This window comes from Labrus mixtus, chromosome 2 (assembly GCF_963584025.1).
Source record: "Labrus mixtus chromosome 2, fLabMix1.1, whole genome shotgun sequence".
Classification (NCBI taxonomy): domain Eukaryota; kingdom Metazoa; phylum Chordata; class Actinopteri; order Labriformes; family Labridae; genus Labrus; species Labrus mixtus.
In genome coordinates, this window is record NC_083613.1 from 7,514,991 (window position 1) to 7,534,883 (window position 19,893).

A 19,893-nucleotide genomic window follows, 5' to 3' on the forward strand; every position below is an offset into this window, starting at 1 on the left:
TTTAAAGTAGGGTAAATTCAGGGTGATCGGGGCATGAGGTTGAATGGAAGAGCGGAACAAAAAGGTATTTTTTTCTCGCCTTATGAATGAAAACAAAAACTTTTTTTGAGCCCTATTGCTGTGATAAAGTGAAAATGTCATGACCTCACTAATGTGAAATTATGGGCGGGGCAAGCCTACAGGGTCAAATAATATGGTTGATTGTGAAAATCAGTGACAATACTAATACTGATGTTTAAAATACTAATATCTAATAATAATAATAATAATAATAATAATATTTAGTAATTTAATGGTTTTTTTTTATTTTGGTGTAAGAATCCTCCAATGTCATCATTATCTCTCATATCTGACCATGAAATCAGATCTGAATTTTGTCCAACAGGGGATTCCTCTACCCAATAAAAAAATGTCTCTCTGAATCAGTAGTTATGGTGCCAGCATTGATTTGATATGACACAACAGATGAACAATGGCTACTGACATCGGTTCATGCCACATTATTTTCCGATGGGCCGATGTCCATCAACAGGGACAATATCAGGTAACACAGATGAAAAAAAAAACAATGCATTAGTCAAAGCTAATACATTTCTTCAACTTTTGATAGAAAATGATCAACCTTGCAATAGAAAACCTTTGTGTATTCTCAATATGCTCCAAATCAGTTGTTCCAAAAATGTGTGCAGAACCAAACACAAAAATGTACATGGACGATGTTTGCCTGAAGTTGCCAGCTACCAAGAAATGCCCGGTAAAATTCTGCTTGTCCATTTTACACTAATAGAGTAACCTAGCCTAACCTCAATAAAACATGTGCCATGCCAAGTAGTGATGGGACTTTGAGCTCTTTTGAGTGATCCGGGTCATTTGTCTAAGCACGGCAATAATAATAAGGGCTGACTTTTGGCTCCCAACAGCAGTTCATTTAGACATTAAAACAATGCTCTGATTTAACAATAAAATGTATGTGTGCTTGGTTTTACTGAAATAGACGTAACATTGTAACTATTGGCTACTAATTCCCAGAATAACACTATTTTACATGATGTTAGATACAAACCATTAATGTTAGGCTACTGTACAGAGAACTTTGTGTGCAGGCCTGTGTCAGAGAAATGTGGGGGAAAGATCATCCCTTTATTCTGTTATTAAATAACAAAAAAAGGGTAAGTGTAGGCGATTCATCTTTAGAACATAATTAAAAAAAACTTCCCTTCTCCTAAAATGGATAGAAAACAACTTCATAGAAATTTTGCTACTTAAAAAATTCATGATGAGAAAGCTCACCAAAGATGGAAACGCAAAAATTCTTCCAATTTCCCTGAAGTCACCTGAACAGACTACTGCTCAATCCATTTCCTAGTTTACATGTAAAAACTAAATTAGGGCGACAGAGTATTGCATCAATTGGGTCACCTTGCTCTACAGGACGAATTCTTCTACAGGCTTTGAATCCATAAGTTATTTAACAAACAGTCAAAACCTCAGTGCAGCTGTTTTAGCGCTATAAATCAAGTTCCATAAAACTCGCCAAAACGCGTGTCTAATCACCAAATTGAAACGTGAAACGACACCGTATCATTAACAGGAACCTCGCTGTCGTTTTTACAATCCTGCAGAGACAGTTGGCAGCACATAAAACAGGAAAGGGCAAAAAGCTTTAACGGTGGAGCACTCCACCTAATTAACTCGTTGAACCCGTTGCCCTCGACAAAGATGTCTCCCACGGAGGGCGGGACAGCGGGGAGAAGAGCAGCCAATAAGAGCTCGCGTTAAGACGAAGCGGATGTACGGCAGCCAATCAGATGACGGCTCCTTGTGATTGCACGGAGTTAGCTCCTGCCAAGGAACTAGCAAGCTACGGAAAAGGCGAAATAGTCGCTGAGAGGAGCAAGAAATCCTCCACCTGCCGCTATGTTCAGTGATGTAGAGACAAAGGACTGAGTTGCTCTTTAATAAACAAGGTAAACGTTTATTTTATTCCTCCGGGCCTGTGTGTAGGCTGTGTGTACGTGTTGTGGGAGGCTGACAGCTTCATGCCGGCAGGATGGAAGAGATTTGAGCGCCGTTACTGTGGCAACATTAGATGGAGGGATACACACTCCTCCTCTAATCTGACAGAGCCTGATGGCATTTCAGCAATTATTCAGACTAATTCACGGACCGTAGATGTCACCTTTAGTGTTGTGAAGACTAAATGTTTCTTTGATGCTGCTGTCGGTGGCAGTCTGACAGATGAAAAAGAAGAGCACATCCCTCTGGGACCACAGCCGCTTGACAAAGAAGAATATCCTGCTAGAGTCAAACATGATTTGTATAGTATCAGGTCGTAACAACGAGCACAGATAGACCATTACAATAAATAAAAGGCCTAAACTAAAGTAATAGACTAAATGGACAGTTGACCACCTCACAGTGCAATACAAGTGTGCAATAAACAAAAAACAGTGCAATTATATAATGTGAAAAATATGTGTGCAATAAGAAATGTAGAAAGTTAGAGACAAGAAAACTTATTTATATTTTCATCTCATTGTACAGTGTTCCCCTTTGTTATTTTTTTGTATTATATATTTGCTTTAATACAGTGTATAACTTCTGTACAGTTTATTTTAAATCACTTAGCTGTTACTACAACTTATTTATTTTTACTTTTACTTTTTTTTGTCGTTGTACTTTTCTACTCTTTTTTTTTCTTGTTATTCTATTTTATATATAATTTAAACTTTTTTTTTGTAGAAACTGACTCAGGGAGAAACGCACAAGAATTCCAAAGTACCTGTACTGTCCTGTACCTGTGCACATGGCAATAAACATCTATTCTATTCTATTCTAATAAAACACCCTTTCCTTCGTCACCAGCCTACCACAGATCAACTACCTCATTAGGGCACACGTTTAGAGTTACCGAAAATAAAGCTAATAGCAAAAGCATACAACTTTAAGTTATCACAAGCATTTCTAGTGCCCTGTTAACTTGCTATGTGATGCACTGATAGCATATTAAGATTGTAGAAAGACTACACAAACGCATTTTATTCTTGGTCAAATCAGCTGGACCCCAGATGAGCTTTAAAGTAACCTAAACTTGCACATCAGACGTTCCCCAACTTTTCTACATGTACTTTTTTCAATTCATTTCAATACAGAACCCTAAAAACTGTTGGCAATATAATGCCACATAAAATGAACAAACAGGTCATGATGGGTGATGTAGTGGTTGGAACTGTGCGTTTGTTGTGATAGTGACATTGTGTGAAAGAAGGTGTTTAACCATGTCTTGGTCTAATTGCATGCAACTTGGTCTGTTTTTTGTGATGAGATATCTTTAGCTGACAGACAGCTGATTGTTTCCTGACTAAAAAAGAGAAGGGAGCCTTCAACAGCTGTCAGGAAAATGCCTATTGTTGGTTTCTTGTTAGCATATATCCAACAGGTCTATCTGTATGTGTATAAACTCTCCCAGACTCTTGCACATTGATTCTGAAACGGTGTCATATTGGTGTCTCAGTCTTTATATTTACATTGTGTGGCGGAAGCACAGGAGCTCCACATCTACACAAATTCAGACATGCACACACACACAGCGCTGCGCTCTCTTGCTGGCTTAGCTGATCCTGTCTTGCCCCTGTAACACCTCTACCTCCAAAGACAGTACAGAAGGGGGGTCACTTTGTCCCCCCCCCCCACGATTACGCCTTTGGGACATACACATTGTAGGCGATACGTCACAGGGATGTAAATATTGCACCTGGAAATGACACTCTGAATAGGGCTTTTGGCTACTTATGACCTGTCTGGTGTTTACTATACAGTGTTTTAAGCAGCAGATCCACACCTAGCAAAGCTACCGCACTAGTTCAGCTACATTTTTTATTAGTATTTAGCATACAAAACGTTATAATCAGCACTAAATGTTGCACTGTCAGCTGTGCAGATTGTGCATTACCATATTATTTTCTTCTGATTCAGAAGAAAATCAAGCCATTTTTCAGTGCAAGAGAAGAGTGCAGGTGGAGACTAACCTTTCCCAAAGTAGACAGAAAACAAAGGAGAGCTGATCAGCTATAGTCTGATAAAACCAAAACCAGCACCCAGGATGAACTCATGCTGGTTTGTTAATCAACCAATGAGGCATAATACAGAACATTTAATGATCACAATGGAAAACTGTCAGCACATTTCAAAGTTGGGTTATCCACACACACTTTTAGGTCGTACAGTGTCTTGCTTTTCCTGGGATGTATTGCAGGGGAAAAAATGCTGTTGTCTGTCATACCAAAGAGGGTATTCTGTGGCTCGCTGCTGCATAATCTTTGCGCTCAAAAATGTATTCAAGAAGTCGCAAATAATCCATGGCATGTCAAAAGGTGAAACCTTGTGTGTTTAGGTCTTTATTTCTGTGTGTTGTTGTTTGTGCCATCAGGACCCATGACCCTGACACGAGGTTCCTTCAGCTACTCCAACGGTGAGGAGTACCATGGTGAATGGAAAGAAGGTAAGACTGACCTGCTCACTCACCTGTCCATCCTCCATCACTGTCTGCATTCATACACAAATGAAGCGTCTCTTTAAATGTTGGGTTATGTTAGAGCATGAAGTACAGGTCCACCCCACATAGAACACACTCTGTGCGTAAAGCTTCATCATCTCGGGGGGGCTTCATGTTTTTGCAAGATTGTTTTCCTACTGATTGGGCTGATGTCTATATGACAAATATTACCAAGGTAATGGAGGGGAGGTTGCAGTGGGGGCCTAAGAGAAATTCTGCTCAAGGCCCCAGCTGCCTCACTTTGGCCAGGGGCAGCTCTGTAAGAAATACACACAAGTATGTGAAGATGCTATTTGCATTTACAGACACCAGTCCAAATATTTATACAACTAAATTGTGTTTTTGACCCTGTAGGCCATGTTGAGAACTTGCTGATTGTCAGTTCTTCTATACGTTTATATTTTCATGATCGGGGATAAAGTTTCATATCTATGATGTTGCTAAGTACGGTCGGATATTTTACAGGTTTTGGGATTGGTTCAATTCAAACCTGGAGACCCTGGTGTATGTTTTCTGAATATTTTAACACATTTTAGTCAGTATCAATAGTTAGAATAAATGCTCAAAAGTTAGTTGTCCCATAGTCCTAACAGTGGACCCTTTTGAATAATCTCCTTCTATTCACTGCTGACAGTACTGTCAGTAGCCTGAAACGAGTGACACACATCAATTTACTTGAATTGTATGACTTCATTTAGAAGAAAAAGTCCCAAACCCTCAACCTCCTCCTCTGTCTTGAGAAATCTGACCAATCAGTGTCAAGCATCAGCACTTTGGTCTCTCTGGCTTACGGTGTAACATGGATGCACATTTACCTTTGAAAAACATGTAGAAAACAAACATGTTCACCTTACTGCTGACAAGTAGTGTGAAAATGAATGACACATTCTGGTTGGATAGATCTTTTGCCCCAGGGTACAATGCATGTTTTGAACTTTCAAGAGAACTTTGATTTGTAAATGTTTAATTAGGGAGGCAATGCATCCAGCATGTTTGTTAGACCTCAAGGCTCCACACTGTTTGTTTTGGTGTGTTTCCTCTGAATGCAAACCCAACTTCAGTTTTTTAAAAAGACAAACCCAAAGCACACCTTCAGGTTATAAAATTCACACGAGTGGCACATGAATCCAAAATGATCTAGCTTCTATCCTGAAGCTTTTTAAAAACTTTAAGGTTTGGCATGAAATGTTGTCAACACATTATGATATGCCAATTATTTTAGATCGATTTTAGTCGAGATTTGCTTTAGAAACGGGTTAAATAGACAGGATAACAGCAAGGAAGCTGTTTCATGAGTTCTGAATATAAATGTCAGAGGTTTCTATGAAATACTATTCCTATTTAATTGTGGGCTTTCAGCCTTATAAATCACTCAGGAGCCCTATGCGACCAAACCCAGCTGACAAAAAGGATCACAGAAATGTTGTTAGATATAAATTGTGTTAAAAGAAAGCTATAGCAGATTTTAAGGAATGACCAGAGGGTTTTCCTGACGAACGGATGCTGAGAAGAAAAGTATTTGCTCTTTGAGTCACAGCACAAGTTGTCTTGAAAATGAACCTGCACTTGAACAGATTGTAGCTAATAGACAGAAAAATGTGTCAGTGAAGTCAGCCACTACAGAAAAATGTACATACATGCACACACAGACCATCTGGTGCTTAAGTGCCCGCTGGGACAGGATATCACACTACCTAAACCAGTATTTTCAGTTTGACAAAGACACACTGACGACTTTTAGGGCAAGGTTAAACAAAGAACAAAAGTATGGCACCAAAGCAGCGTGAGTCTGCAGGGAGAAACATATGGTCTCTGCGCAGTTAGTGAAAAACTGGTTTAGCTATGGTGAGCTCTGTTACATTCAGGTTTTAGAGCACTAGAGCTCGTTATCATATGATGTTATCAACAGAAAAACGAATTTGAATATGACACAAAATGCAACATAAACTTTATGTGCTCCACATAGAGGCAGAAGTCATAGCATTTATGAAAAAAACAATAAAAGTCAGAAAAATGGATTCAATAAAGCAACAATAATGGGCAGATGGAAGTAAGTCCCTCGTTATGTACATTACCTTTTTGTGTCTATCAGCATTTAAAGGACTTTTGCTCTTATGTTTAATGAACAGTTTAGAAATAAAGAGAGATCTCCGAATCAATTTCAGGTTACATAGTTGCCCTGACATGTAGCTCTTAATCATTAGCAATAAGCTAACTCTGGAGTTGGTTAAAATCTTGCTAAAAGCTTGTCCTCTTCTCAAAAAACAGTCATCTAGTCTGTTCACCGACAAATTCTTATGTCTTGTGATCTTAAAACAAGATAGTTTCCCTCATGGGAAGTATTTGTTGGACAATATCTCGATGTTAATGCCTTTTAAGATGGCTCCCTCTTTCCACATTTACTTGTAAATAGCTTGTTTTACCTGACGTTAATCTCTTTTTAATTAAGTAGCACTCCCCACCTTTTAGAACTCCATGTGTAAACAGAGCCGAAGCACACCTGGGGATTTATTTTCCAGCTCTTTAACTCCCTTCTCTATGACAGAAATATTTTCTTATGATGTGTGATTACATATTCTGTTACATTTTTAACACAAGATGATTTAAAGAATCAATACTTGTGTTTTTGTGTGTGTGTGTGTGTGTGAATAGAGATGTAGTCATGAACACAGACTGATGCGTGTCGTGCGTTGCGCCTCTGTGTCCATGTGTGTCAGGCCACTGTTTGCACACAAACATGTAGATGTGTGTCGGGCAGAGGTCTATGGTGTCACATGAATAATTCAGAGGAGCGCTAGGTTGAAGACAGGCACCGGGGGCTATCAGGTTACAGGAAGTCGGGCGGGTACATCAACTGTAACAGCAAAGGCCATTTACAACTGTACTCTGCCCATGCAGTCGTTTAACATCTATGCATTACCGCTATTGATTGCCATAAAAGCAGGACAAATTCAGCTGAACCATAATAAGCCGGAGACCATGACCCGACACGAGTTTAGAGAGAGGCGTTGCAAAGGAGTTGAGTGACAGATTAGAGACTGGAGGGATCAGATCTGAAGGGACAGAGAGGAATCCACTGACCCTTACTGAAGCAGACAACCTGTCCCTTCTCTGACAAGTAAACTGTTTGTCTTAATGTAGGTACCTCCACTTAAAAGTAATGTGTATAGTATATGGTGTATTCTATTGATAGTGTGCTACCTCATAGTGTATTCTTGTTACAGTATTTATTCTGAGTGTGTATTCTCTGTAATCAGATCTAGTCTACTCAGTGTTTTGAGTGTATATTTTATAGACATCTGGCTGATTTTTTTACTTTGTCACATCTGTGCTGTATATCTGGCTGTTTATTCTAGGGTTGTCACAATACCAAAATGTTTAAACTTTGACGCTAAATGCACTGACTGACCGGCTGATGAAGGGAATCGTCCAATTTTCAGCCTGTTGGCTGTGATCGGTGACCTGCCGGTCCACACAAATATAGCTGTTTCTGTTTCGATTAACACACATGAGCCACAACTTTCATGCCACATGCACAGCGACAGAATCATTAACCCACCAGCCACACACACTCAAGCTAAGTTGTCAGCAGTGAGGATGTGAGGTTCCCATCAGCAGAGGAGAAAAAGCATTGACAAACTGGAGGACAAACACAGATCGTTTCCAAGCATTCACCCCTAATTGCTGAAAGTAACTCCCTGCCCAAAGTGCATCTGTACTGTCCGTATGTATGCGCTCCCACCATCTCTATTTCACTACTCAGGGCTGGGGGAGTACAGTATGTTAAGATTTTGTTCATTCATATTCCTGTAACAGTCTGTGGTTTTGATGGAACACTGAAATGATAAAACCTCAGTGTGTAAGCCTGGGATTAAAGGTTTGTCCTGCTGTGAGACTATAAATATGATTAATGATATTGATTATTAACAGATATTAAACTGGATCAAAACTATTTGCAGCCACGAACACCATACACAAATACAGGAAATAAGGGTTTGGCATTTCTAGGGAGATTTGTCTGATTGAGAATTAGAGATTCTCATGGATCCAGGTGTAGTTTTGAAGATTAAAAACAATAAATAAACAGTTACTTAGCAGTCAACATTTTATTATTAACGTAAAAGAAAACAAAAACAAAATGTTTTTCTTTTTTACCATCAATACGTTCTTTCAAGAAAGAAATAGAAATAAGCCAAAATTGATATTGGAAGGTCAGACCTTTAAAAAAAAAAACAGAAATCAGCCAAAATAAATCACAATCATTGCATCTCTGTTAGATACGTGATCAGTAAAAAGAAAATGATATGGATACCTGGGAAATTTGTTTTAGTTACCAAAATGTGCAATCAAACTCCTGCAGGCTGTCTAATTTTTTTTCTATAGTAATTATACTGATAGTTATATCCAGTTAAATTTTAATTGTTCTAATTACTGGAGTAGTTTTATTGTGTCTTTTATAGAAATGGCACAGATTTCTGTATTCTAATTTTAATGTGACTTCTTAATGTTAGTACTAATGTCAGTCTATAATTACAGCCAATCTGTCTGTCTGTCTATCTAAACTGCTTACACTTTTGCCTCTTAATTAAATTATTTTTAATAACACCATTCCTACTTCAACACTCCTCTAATGTTTGATTGAAGATGTCATTTTTGGCATTGTGTCCAGATGCCCACGGCCCCCTTGACACTCAGCAGCTCGTCCGTGAAATTCTCGCCTCAGGGGCTCTCACCCTCTTCATAGGGCTCCCCACGGGCTAAAGAGTTTGGATTTAAGCCCCTGTTGGCCCTTTTTTTTCATAGCCATATAGACTTAATTGAGTCAAACTCGTGCACGCACAAACACTTCTACACATCTGCCCATATGGATGCAGGATGTTTGGGAGGGAGGAAAAGACTTTGAAAATGGAATGTAGAGAACCAGATTTCGTTTGGGCCAAATCTCATCTCCAAATCTCCCGTGAAAACCCTGCTGAGATTAGGCAGAGAGCAGCACTTTAAGCAGCCCTGACAGATGGGCTGCCTAATTTACTTTGCCATTAGCTGGGAGCAAAGGGACAACACTCGTCGGGTTCACCCTCGCTTCACCCTCTTCCTCCCCCTCCTGTAAATCCCAATCCTCTGCTTCCTCACTCCTCTCCCCTCCATCAGTATCCATGCTACTTGGCGAGCTCACGGTAAATCCTATTCCTCGCCTACAGCTGCTTCGAGGAACCTAGGACCTTCTCGAGCCCCTGTCCAACTGTGCCTCACATCCAGTTATTCTCCTAATTCCCTCTGGGCCTGGTAATAAAGCCTGGCAAGGAGGGAGGAATGCTCTCTTCTCTTCGCTTCCCCTCCCGGTCTCCTTCTGTTGCCATGCTGCTAATTCTGAAAATGTTGCTAAATTTAAGGGAAATTTAGGTCTCACCTCTGTGGGAACATTTTAAATATGAAAAAGGAAATTTAGCACCATCTGTGATTTGCTAATTGAGAATTCTTAATTAAAATAATGATGCTATTAACCTCTTCATTTCCCTAAATTACTTACACACTTCTCCCAAAACTGTGAAGAAATATTTGATTTAGGATTCATGGTGAAATAAAACCGTTTTTTCTGGGCCTGGATATTTTAATGTGTGAATTTATTGTGCAAATTTACTCTAACCTTGTACATCAATCTGTAATGTCAGTTAGAAAAATTAAAGGATGATTTGGAGGTTGTGTTTACACATGCAGTTGTCCCAAGGGGGGAAGTGTAACTAACTGTGCAACGGGGACGAATGAGCCAAAATTAACCACTCCACTTCATCACTCCTGGTTTAGTCAAATAGGGAAGTGGAAGTCAAAAGCCACAATAAGTTGCTGTAACTAACACTGTATGTCATTTCTGGATGCTTTCTCCTCGATGATTGGTTGATGCTGTTCAATTAATCCTTGTTAATCTGATATCTCTGGAATACCTTTAGCCTGGCCCAGATTAAAATATATACATTTTTAAACCTAGCATGTTGAAAAAGTGAGAGACCCCATACATTATTGAACAGTTAAGTGTCTATAATGTGTGGAGAGTAACAACATGACATAAAAAGCACACCAAACACTGAAAGTTTCCATTCACACAGAATCTGGACTCTCAAAACTGGAAATCTTGCAAAGTCTCAGGAGCTGATATGCAACTTTTTAGTTAACAATCATAGCAGACGATGGGCAGGAAGACACACACACACACACACACACACACAACAGAATATCAAATCTTAAATATAAAACATGTCTAAAGATATATGCAACTTTCAGAGTAGATGTCCAGTAGATGTCTCACTTTCGCATGGGTCTCTCAGACCACAACAAAACTTAACCCTTAACTTAACTTAACTTGTTTTTCCAAGGACAGAATCCATGCAGGCACGATTTCTGAGCATTGCAAGCCGATTGTGCTGGTTTCCAGTAAAAGGGTTTGTTTTTGTTTGAGTAGGTCACACATAAGTATGTGCATCTGCTGTTGAAGTAGTCACTATATAGAATGAGTATTATATCTCAGGTTTATATTGCTTCTATAGCATCCACTCATTAGCAAGCTGGAGGATCTTGGAAGGCCAAACGTACTTTGTTATGTAGGTTTCATTTTTGTATTTGGTGTCCTGTATTTTTCACCTCTGTGCTGGAGTCTGCTGTCTTAAGTAGCTCATAGGAAAAGCTTGTCCTTGTAAAATATAACTTAATTACAGCTTTAACAGAAAGCATGTGGATTAACATAGTAAACAAAGTTCTTACATATGAAATAGAGAGTATATGAATTTAACACAGATGACAGATAAAATACAGAATATAGTTATATAGACAAAAGTTGTGAATTTTACCACACAACTGATTTTATATTATTATACTATTTTTATATTTAGCAGGACAATTCAAAGATTTGAAGGCTTTCCAACCAAGTCTCATGGATGTTGTTATGAAATATGAAATAAGAATGAAAGTATGGTACACATGGACACTAACTTACTTCTTTCTGTTTCTCTTTGCATTAATCTGAAAAAAATGTATTCCATTTTAAAGTATATTTCCACAAAACCTTTAGAAAGAAGCTGATGAAGTTTGCTGGGATGGTTTAGTTAAGTTTATTTGTTTTACACAAAAAATAAACTCACAAAAATAAATAAAAAAACTAACTGTGGGTTTGGCTTTAATAAAATCCAAACCAAAAACAATGAAAAGGTGGTCTGAGGCTGTGGATGGGTGGACAAACACGGGTCATGCACTATGATACTTTTCTCGAATCAATTATTTGGTCTCAGATCATGTGCTATGTTGTTTAGTGCAGTGTTTCTCAACTGGTGGGTCGGGACCCAAAAGTGGGTCGCAGAGCCATTTTCAGTGGGTCGCTAATGTGTGCCTGGAAAAAATATGGTGTCAAAAAGTCTATGAAGCCCTTGAAAGATATCTGAATTCGGGTTGCGATTTTTCATGAAGGAGTTGGTGGTGGGTCCTGAAGCTAGACCAGTTGAGAACCAATGGTTTAGTGTATGAGGATACAAAGATCACCAAAAGATCCATTGCAACGGCATTTGCAGCACAATTGGTGATGAATTTGTGAAATATATAGGAACACAGAAAGACAAGTTTTTTTAAATTAATACTACACATTAACATCTGCATGCACAACACCTTTTACATCTTTTCTAAGAGTGCACAGGATCGAAATCAAGAGTGGAGTTTGAGCTTTAACACTCCTGGTTTATCATAATTGTTGTTTTTTTATGTAAAGATTGTCCCCTGATTTTTTTCATAAACTTGCTTTCTGTGTGATGCTGCTGCAGGTCTGCGTCACGGCCTGGGTCAGCTGACCTTCAGCGATGGAATGTGTTACACGGGACAGTTTGAGAATGGACTCTTCAATGGGTGTGGGGTGCTTGTCTTCCCCGACAGCTCCAGGTCTGTGTTGCATTTCCTGTATTTGATCTTTGTATTAAAATCAAATCACTTTTTAAAACATTTTTCAAGAGTTTTACCTTAAGTTACAGAAGTTTAATACCACTGATGGGTTACTGTCAATATAATGACAATATGATAACAATATGGTAACATAACCTGTGGAGTACCGCAAGGTTCAGTTTTAGGTCTGATTTTATTCTCTATAAAATGCTGCCACTTGGCCAAATGATTAAGCCACAATAATTGGTGACCTAAATTGGAACCACACATAAAAAAAAAAGTTGTACAGTTATGTTTCTATCAAACAGGCACTATCTTCAAAATTTAAATAATGCTTTCTCAATGGGACCTAGAAAAATCATCCATGCCTTCATTTTCTCCAGTCTGGATTATTGCAACTCCCTCTTTTCCAGAATTACCAACAAATCACTCTCCCGCCTCCAGCTAGTTTAAAATGCAGCTGCTAGGCTTTTTACTGGTGTTAACAGATGACATCGCCCCCATTTAAGCCTCCCTGTATTGGCTTCCTGTTAGTTTTAGAATAGATTTTAAGATTTTACTGATCACTTTTGCTTGCATGGGTCTGGCATAAAGCTACAGACTCATCACTTAGCCAGCCCGCACCCTCAAGTCCTCAGGTGTTCCTTTTTTGAGCGTTCCAAAGTCAAGTCTTGAATCTAAAGCTGACTGGGCTTTTGCTCGACTTTTGAAACTTGCCGGAGATGATTATGGTCGCAGAATTGGTGACACCTGTTAGTGGGATGTGTACATGAGTTAAGTAAACTTTTGTTTTTAAATGTGCTGTAAAAATAATAATAATTGCATAAGATAAAGCACACATTACAGTCCCTAATACTGAAAACATACTGGAACCAGTGCAGATAAAACAGAAACTAAGCAGACTGAAGCACAAAATTCACTCCGTCGCCCTGAAGCCCATAGAATCATTTTAACAAACCACAGATCTGCAGATAGTGTGTGCTTAAAAAAAAATCATCAGCCAAACATTTAAAAAGTTTAACATGAATGTCCATCATTCTGGAGTGTATAAAGGTATTGATCATGAAAGAATTTCATTAAAGGATGTGACTCTCTGACCCTTAGAAACAGAAAAGAGTGAATCCCCAATTCAAATTCCGTTGCTTTAACTTTAGAAACGTCTTATTATAATATCTTTATTATAAGAGGTGACCTGCATAAACTATACAAGATGTATCCAAAAGAAAGACTTGATGGGCTGTACAGGTACATAAAATCTGAAGATCAGTAGATGAGCAACACCCCCCATGTTTTTTATCTTTCAGACCTTTGCCCAACAGACGTTTAACTTTCTTTGCTCAATTCTGTATTTAGTGCTGCCTTTCTATGGCTCGTTGCCTTTTGAAGAAATTCAAAATCGTTTTCATGTAAAAGAATTCTTACTAACACTTAATTTACTGAAAATATAAAAGCATTTCTCGTGCTTTTGAAAGGTGTCCTTCATCCTTCTCTGCTCAATGTTCTTTACATGTTTCAATTCTAAATGCGTCAAAACTGTAGCATTGTGGGAGTTATTTCTCTACTTGTAAAGGTTTTTTTTTTTTTATGTGGATCTTTTTGCAGGTATGAAGGGGAATTTGTGCAGGGCAAATTTCAAGGTTCTGGCGTCTTCACTCGCTATGATGGGATGAGGTTCGAGGGCGAGTTTAAAGGCGGCTGTGTTGATGGATACGGTAAGACTTGATAATGAACTCTTTCTCCTTAGCAATGAGAACCTCGATCTTTAAACGTTTGGCAGCTTATTTTTTTTAAATATATATACCTTAAATTTGTGTCTTTCCTCCAGAAGGGAACAGTTCATGTTTAAGTTCTGAGATGAAGCACTTTGAATAACCTTGTTGCTGAAATGAGCTCTATAAATACACTTGCTTTGAGATTTCTGTCTCACATTTCCCTGGGTTTACCTCCCTCTGCTCTTTGCTGTGATTCCAAACATTTTAAACACTTTTACATTATATTAATCAGTGAATAAGTGATAATTGTCTCTTCTGAAGTCCTCTGTGTGTCTGCACCGTGAGTCTCTGGAGGTAATCAACACCTTTTTATTTGAAGACTGCAGAACAATGTGTCACTGTGACAGCAGGCTCATTTTTGTGCCTGTAAAAATAGAGGTGGGACGTAAAGATCTGTTCAGTTTCACCAAGATTCAACTACCTGAAATCAGAGCGGAGAGGTGTTTTTAAAAGAGAATGCCGTTCCTATAAGTTTTGTTTCCTGTCTTTAGTTAAACATCAACCAAAGTTTAGGTAACAGTGAACTCTAACCCAGTGTTTAAAGGGAACAAGAACTCAAGGAAAGGACAATAGATTAAGGGGCTCAAACACAAACATTATTGTGAGACTTAGTTTCGAGTAAGATATATTTTAATCCAGGGAATTAATCAAACGAAAGTTTCATGTGTTGTGCGGCAATCAGTTTGACCAGAGCAGACAAAAAGCAGTCCGATTTATAAAACCTTCCTTTAAGTGTTAGAAACTATGATTTCATACGCAGCTCAAAGATATATGTTGTTAAATATAAGCTATGATAAGAAATAAAAACCTACTGCTCACTTGACTCCTTATAGTTACTCTCAGTATTTTCATGAATGATTCAAACAGAATGAGATTTATTTAACACAGATCTACTGGGGGAACTTAATATGTTTTCACTTAAGGAAGCAAGGTCTTTATTAGATTCCAGGGACATTATTTTCCCCCTGAAGGGTCATTGTACTGGGAATAGTCTCTCCAAAGTACAGGAACTTTGGAGTTAAGGTTTGTCGCACTGAACATTTCTGATTGTTCAAGACTTGCAGCATTTTGTCGCAACAACTTTTATTTTTAAACTGCAGCATCACAAGTATCAATGGATCATCACAAGAAAGCATACATCAGATGGACCAATTATATGGTATAGGCCTCAAGCTTTTTACAACAGGCAGAAGAAACTTAATAGTTCCCTGAAAAATCAAGAATTCTATGTACTTTGGTTGAGAAGCCAACATTAAGACATGGTGTGTTTTAGGAACAATAATCCATTTCATGTGGGGTTATATGTGGGAATCTTTCTGTGCCCAAACCTTAAAGACAAAGATCCACATTTGTGTCTCCAGCATTTCTTAACATGTTCAAAAAGTGCATTCAGCTCCTGTTCACTTGGATAAAAAGTTCAAATGAGTGTGTCTGGTCCAGGAGTGCTGACGTTTTCTGACGGAGGCCCCGGCGGCGTCAGCCATGAGGGCCTGTTTGAGACCAACCAGCTGATGAGGAGAGAGAACAGCCAGGGAGCCTTGCAGAGGGCACAGGCAGCAGCCGCCAAGGCCCGAGCTCTGGCCATGTGAACAGGACTACATTACCCACAGTGCCCCACCACCAGAACCATCCTCCTCCCATCAGACTTCTTCAGGTTTTTCTTGGTTTTCTTGCATCCAGTTTCTGTGACTGCATATCACCAAACCTCCTTTTAAACGTTTGCTGTATTTGTACATTTCCAGGCAGATGTTTTCTGTCTTATTTCATTTTTCTGACCTTTAACTTGCAGTATTCTTTGGAGTACCAATCAAAGGGGTCTAGTAGGCCACGTCTACTCTATGTAACACTCTATTTTTGCGTCTGATGAGAAAGCCACTGATTCAGGATCAGCCGAGCCAACCCCAGTTTAAGTGTTCAGTTCTAACGACGGTGCTAAATCTGTGTCAGGCTCAGTTATATAGCTCTATTTAAAAGTGCATCTAGGTGTTTCCAGTAAGCACTGATTTGTTTATCTTATGACAAGAAACGTCCAGACATCAAGGATTAAACTTTGATTATTTGGGCCAAAACATTTTAAGGTTTATGAAAGCTGAATCTTGAAAGCTGGAAGATTTCTGGTTTCCTTGGTCAATCATTCAATCTTTCTACTTAGGTGCAGCGTCCAACATCTGCAAGTAATTTAAAGAATAAATGAGCTAAACTCAAAGAATTAAAGTGGATCTATAATTATCTATTGTAGCCTTAATAGGAAGAACTTTTTAAAGAAAGCCTCATTAACGTTAACAACCTGAAGCTAAAACCAGCAAATGAGAAAACCTGCAGAGGGCATTGATGGATTTTCTCTTTATTTGTATTTATACCCATGGACAGTAGTAATGTGCCATCATTCAGGTTCCAGTGATAAATATCTATGTTGAGTTATAATTCTGACCTACACAATAATGTGTGCTTCTATATCGGACTGTGTTACCTTAACTAACTGTAAGAAAGGAATAAAACCGACTTTAAATCAAACATGATGGAAACAGATGCTGCCGTGAACAGTCGTTAAAGATGTAACAGGGAGGCCGTGATATGAGACTGATTTATGATTTACGGCTAAAGTTGAGTGGGAACGTTTTTTGATTGGTTACACTGAATTTGTTAGAAGATATCATCTTCAAGATAAACGGTCGGACTGTTCGAAAGTGAAGGCTGATATAAACTACCTGATGTGTCATTAGGATGTTTGAACCCTCCAGTCAAAGTGAAATGATATCTTTAAAAATGGTATTAGTCATTTCCAAGGCCATTTCCCAGAAAAAAAAAGTATGTCATCTAGAACTAATTAATTTAGTGATGCACACTGAATGATTTCACCTTCAATTAATGAATTCCAATTAGTGCCAACATTCCTGATCTGAATTTAGGGTGTAGAAGCATTTTCAGGCAAAGTTATGAATACAGATTCTGGGCTGTGTACTAGACAAATGTCTTAACCTTGACTGACTGAGTCTTTACAGCAACAATCATCTACTCTTTGACAAAATGAGTACAAAACTTTATAAACAAAAAGCCTTCGATGCAACACAAATGTTTGTAATAATTTAATGATGGAACTGTTGAAGTGACGAGGTGTAATGCTTACTTATTGCTAGCTTCTAGACATTAAGACTTTAACTAAAGTAACAGAACTTTATCTCCATGTTTCCCTGTGTTTAGTAGGAAACTAAATCATCATTTCCATGACTTCATTGAAAAGTGTTGAACAGCTTTAAATTTAAATGTTATTTAAGTCTCCTTTTAAACACATTTTGCCAAATTTAAACTTCAAAATCAGAGTTTTTTATTTTGAATCACTCAAATGACCAAATCAGTGCTAACTGTACTTCCTGCCTTCCTGTTGAAGGGTGCATTAGTTCTGACTTCTGAACCCTCATTGGTGCTCTGGTATTTAAAAATCAACGGTTTACTATGAGCCAGCAGACTGTCAGAAGGGTGTCGATCTTGGCTAACGTAAATGTGAGCGGTATCTTTCTTTTTTTTTTTTTTTTTTTTTCTTCACGCAGTGCCGTTACAGCCAATCTGATCTCAGATCAGTGGACAAATCTTCCCTCAGTGCCAAACACACAGTGCCAACAGGCTGGAGCTGATCCAGAATCAGTGGCTAGACATCAGAAGGGAAGGGTGGAGGGGAGTGCGACGTCTGCAGTGTTACAGGCTGCATTAATGAGTGCAATTTCTGTTTTGGAGGTGCAATTTGATAATGTTCCATTTTCAGCCTGTAAGCAAGATATTCTGTACTTCAGGTTTCAGAGTCAGAGAAGAGGAGAATCTGGTGGCTCTCTCTGCACAGAAAGCATCATCTAATAGAAGAGAGCGGTCTGAACTGAAAGGGTTTCATTCCATAAATGCATGCAAAGGACCTCATATCCAAGTGATTTATTCAAATATCTTAAAAAGCAAGAAGAGTCCGAAGAGAATTTTTTATCAGGTATCCATAACACGCTTAACCAAACAAAGCTAAAGATAACTTCACATTGTCTTTTGTATCTTTTTGAACTGAAAACCTTTTCTTCACTGTTTTGGTTTCCTTTCTCTCCTTTTCACGTCCCTGAAAATGATGTCACTGTGTGCGTTCAGTGTTTGCGTGTAACTCACCAAAGTTCCTCTCCCCTCGAAAGAAAAAGGAAAAAAAAAAAAAAAAAAAAAAGAGTGTAAGCATCACTGTTAAGCTTAAATTGTGATAACTAACACATAATTCATAGTGCATTGTGCCTGCTGGGAATCAGCATCTGTCTGTGTAATGAGATCGGTGTGTAGATGTGTCACATGTGCATGTGTAGTTGTACTGTAAGAGGGTGGGTGGGTGGGTAGGTGGGGTATTAAATGGGAGTTAATTGCCGGTTATGTGATTATCTCAGAGTGCGATTAATTTAGGATGTGGTTCGGGGGCCTGATGTGTTCCCCACTGACCAGTTTGACAGCGAGCGACGTGAAGAACAGTGGGACTGACGGAGGAATCTCACACCTCTTAATTGGCTCTGGGATTGGAGCAGAGACACTGTTTAATGGTGCTGACTGTTGCCTTTAGCTGAAGTGGAATCTGAAATGATCTGTCAGTTTTGGACGCCATGTTATCATGCAAAAACCTTGTGACCTTGTATTTTGTGATTGTTCTTTATGTGTTGTACATATGTCCTTATGATCCCATGTTCCTTACCACTAAAAACAACACTTAGGGATCACAAAACCCTTTAAAAAAAAAAAAATGCACCTTAAAAATCTCAACTTGAAATGTTGCCGTTTGATATTAACACAACAGGTTTCCAGCAGATGTCATGTGTTAAACACTGTCTGTAGTTGTTATGGCTGATTTAATATTTCACTGTGAAGGGTCTCCATTCATGACAAACGAGTTTGTAGTTGAAATCCACCCTAAAACAGAATAAAGAAACGTCCCTCCACCTCAGGGACTCAAGTAAAAACTCACTCTGACTACAAGATGTCAACAAAAAAAAAACTCCTCAATAAAATGTCTCTGTGCAATCTGTCAAGTCATATATTGATACACTGTTCTTTTAAAGGTATATTTATTTATGTTTCAAAATGTGTAAAATAGAAATTAAAAAATCCTTTTAAACAATTCAGCTGTTAGAGCTTTGATACAAAAAAAACGCTGGACTTGATGTATGAGACGCTAAAAATGCCAGGCAGCAAGGCAAAGACTTTGAGTGAAATTACAGTTTTTGCCTTTCTATCAGTGCTAAACGTTATTGGACGTAATCACAACTCAAGAGAGGAGAGAAACACACAGGTGAGCAGAAAAAAGTTACACAAGGCTGACCCACCGCTCACGTGATATGAAAGTCATCCACTCCTCCATCTTGCTTGTGATGCATTTTTCTGAGTTTGCTGCTTTTTTCGAGTAAACCCAGACTTCATGTGGAAACTTTAGCAGGCTGAAAAGTCAAAATGTGAGTGTTTGATTAGACTCACATGCAGCTCACCCAAACATTTTCAGATGTTTTCAGGAGTTTTCTGCATGTGTGAAAACACCAGAAGGTCTTTAAAACCTGCCCATTTCAGTAGTGATTGACGAGATCTGAAAGGTGACTAGAAGCGTTTGTCAGAGCAAATTAAACATGAGCTTGCAGATTTGCCTGTTTA

At 38.5% G+C, this 19,893-nt stretch overlaps 1 protein-coding gene across 1 annotated transcript; it reads left to right on the plus strand.

Annotated features, from left to right (window-relative positions):
* Positions 1-1,834: 1,834 nt before the first annotated feature.
* LOC132983048 (MORN repeat-containing protein 4-like) lies at positions 1,835-19,227 on the plus strand. The gene is made up of 5 exons (XM_061049275.1): positions 1,835-1,967; positions 4,430-4,501; positions 12,358-12,472; positions 14,075-14,184; positions 15,685-19,227. Exons 2-5 carry the CDS (start codon positions 4,435-4,437, stop codon positions 15,831-15,833), a joined length of 441 nt encoding a protein of 146 aa, XP_060905258.1. The 5' UTR covers positions 1,835-1,967; positions 4,430-4,434; the 3' UTR covers positions 15,834-19,227.
* The last annotated feature ends 666 nt before the right edge of the window (positions 19,228-19,893 follow it).

Bases quoted from the DNA above. Each gene is read 5' to 3' on its own strand.
- LOC132983048 (XM_061049275.1), top strand. From the start codon at position 4,435: ATGACCCTGACACGAGGTTCCTTCAGCTACTCCAACGGTGAGGAGTAC. The intron at 4,502-12,357 runs GTAAGACTGACC...ATGCTGCTGCAG, and splicing joins CCATGGTGAATGGAAAGAAG to GTCTGCGTCACGGCCTGGGT. The intron at 14,185-15,684 runs GTAAGACTTGAT...TGTCTGGTCCAG, and splicing joins CGGCTGTGTTGATGGATACG to GAGTGCTGACGTTTTCTGAC.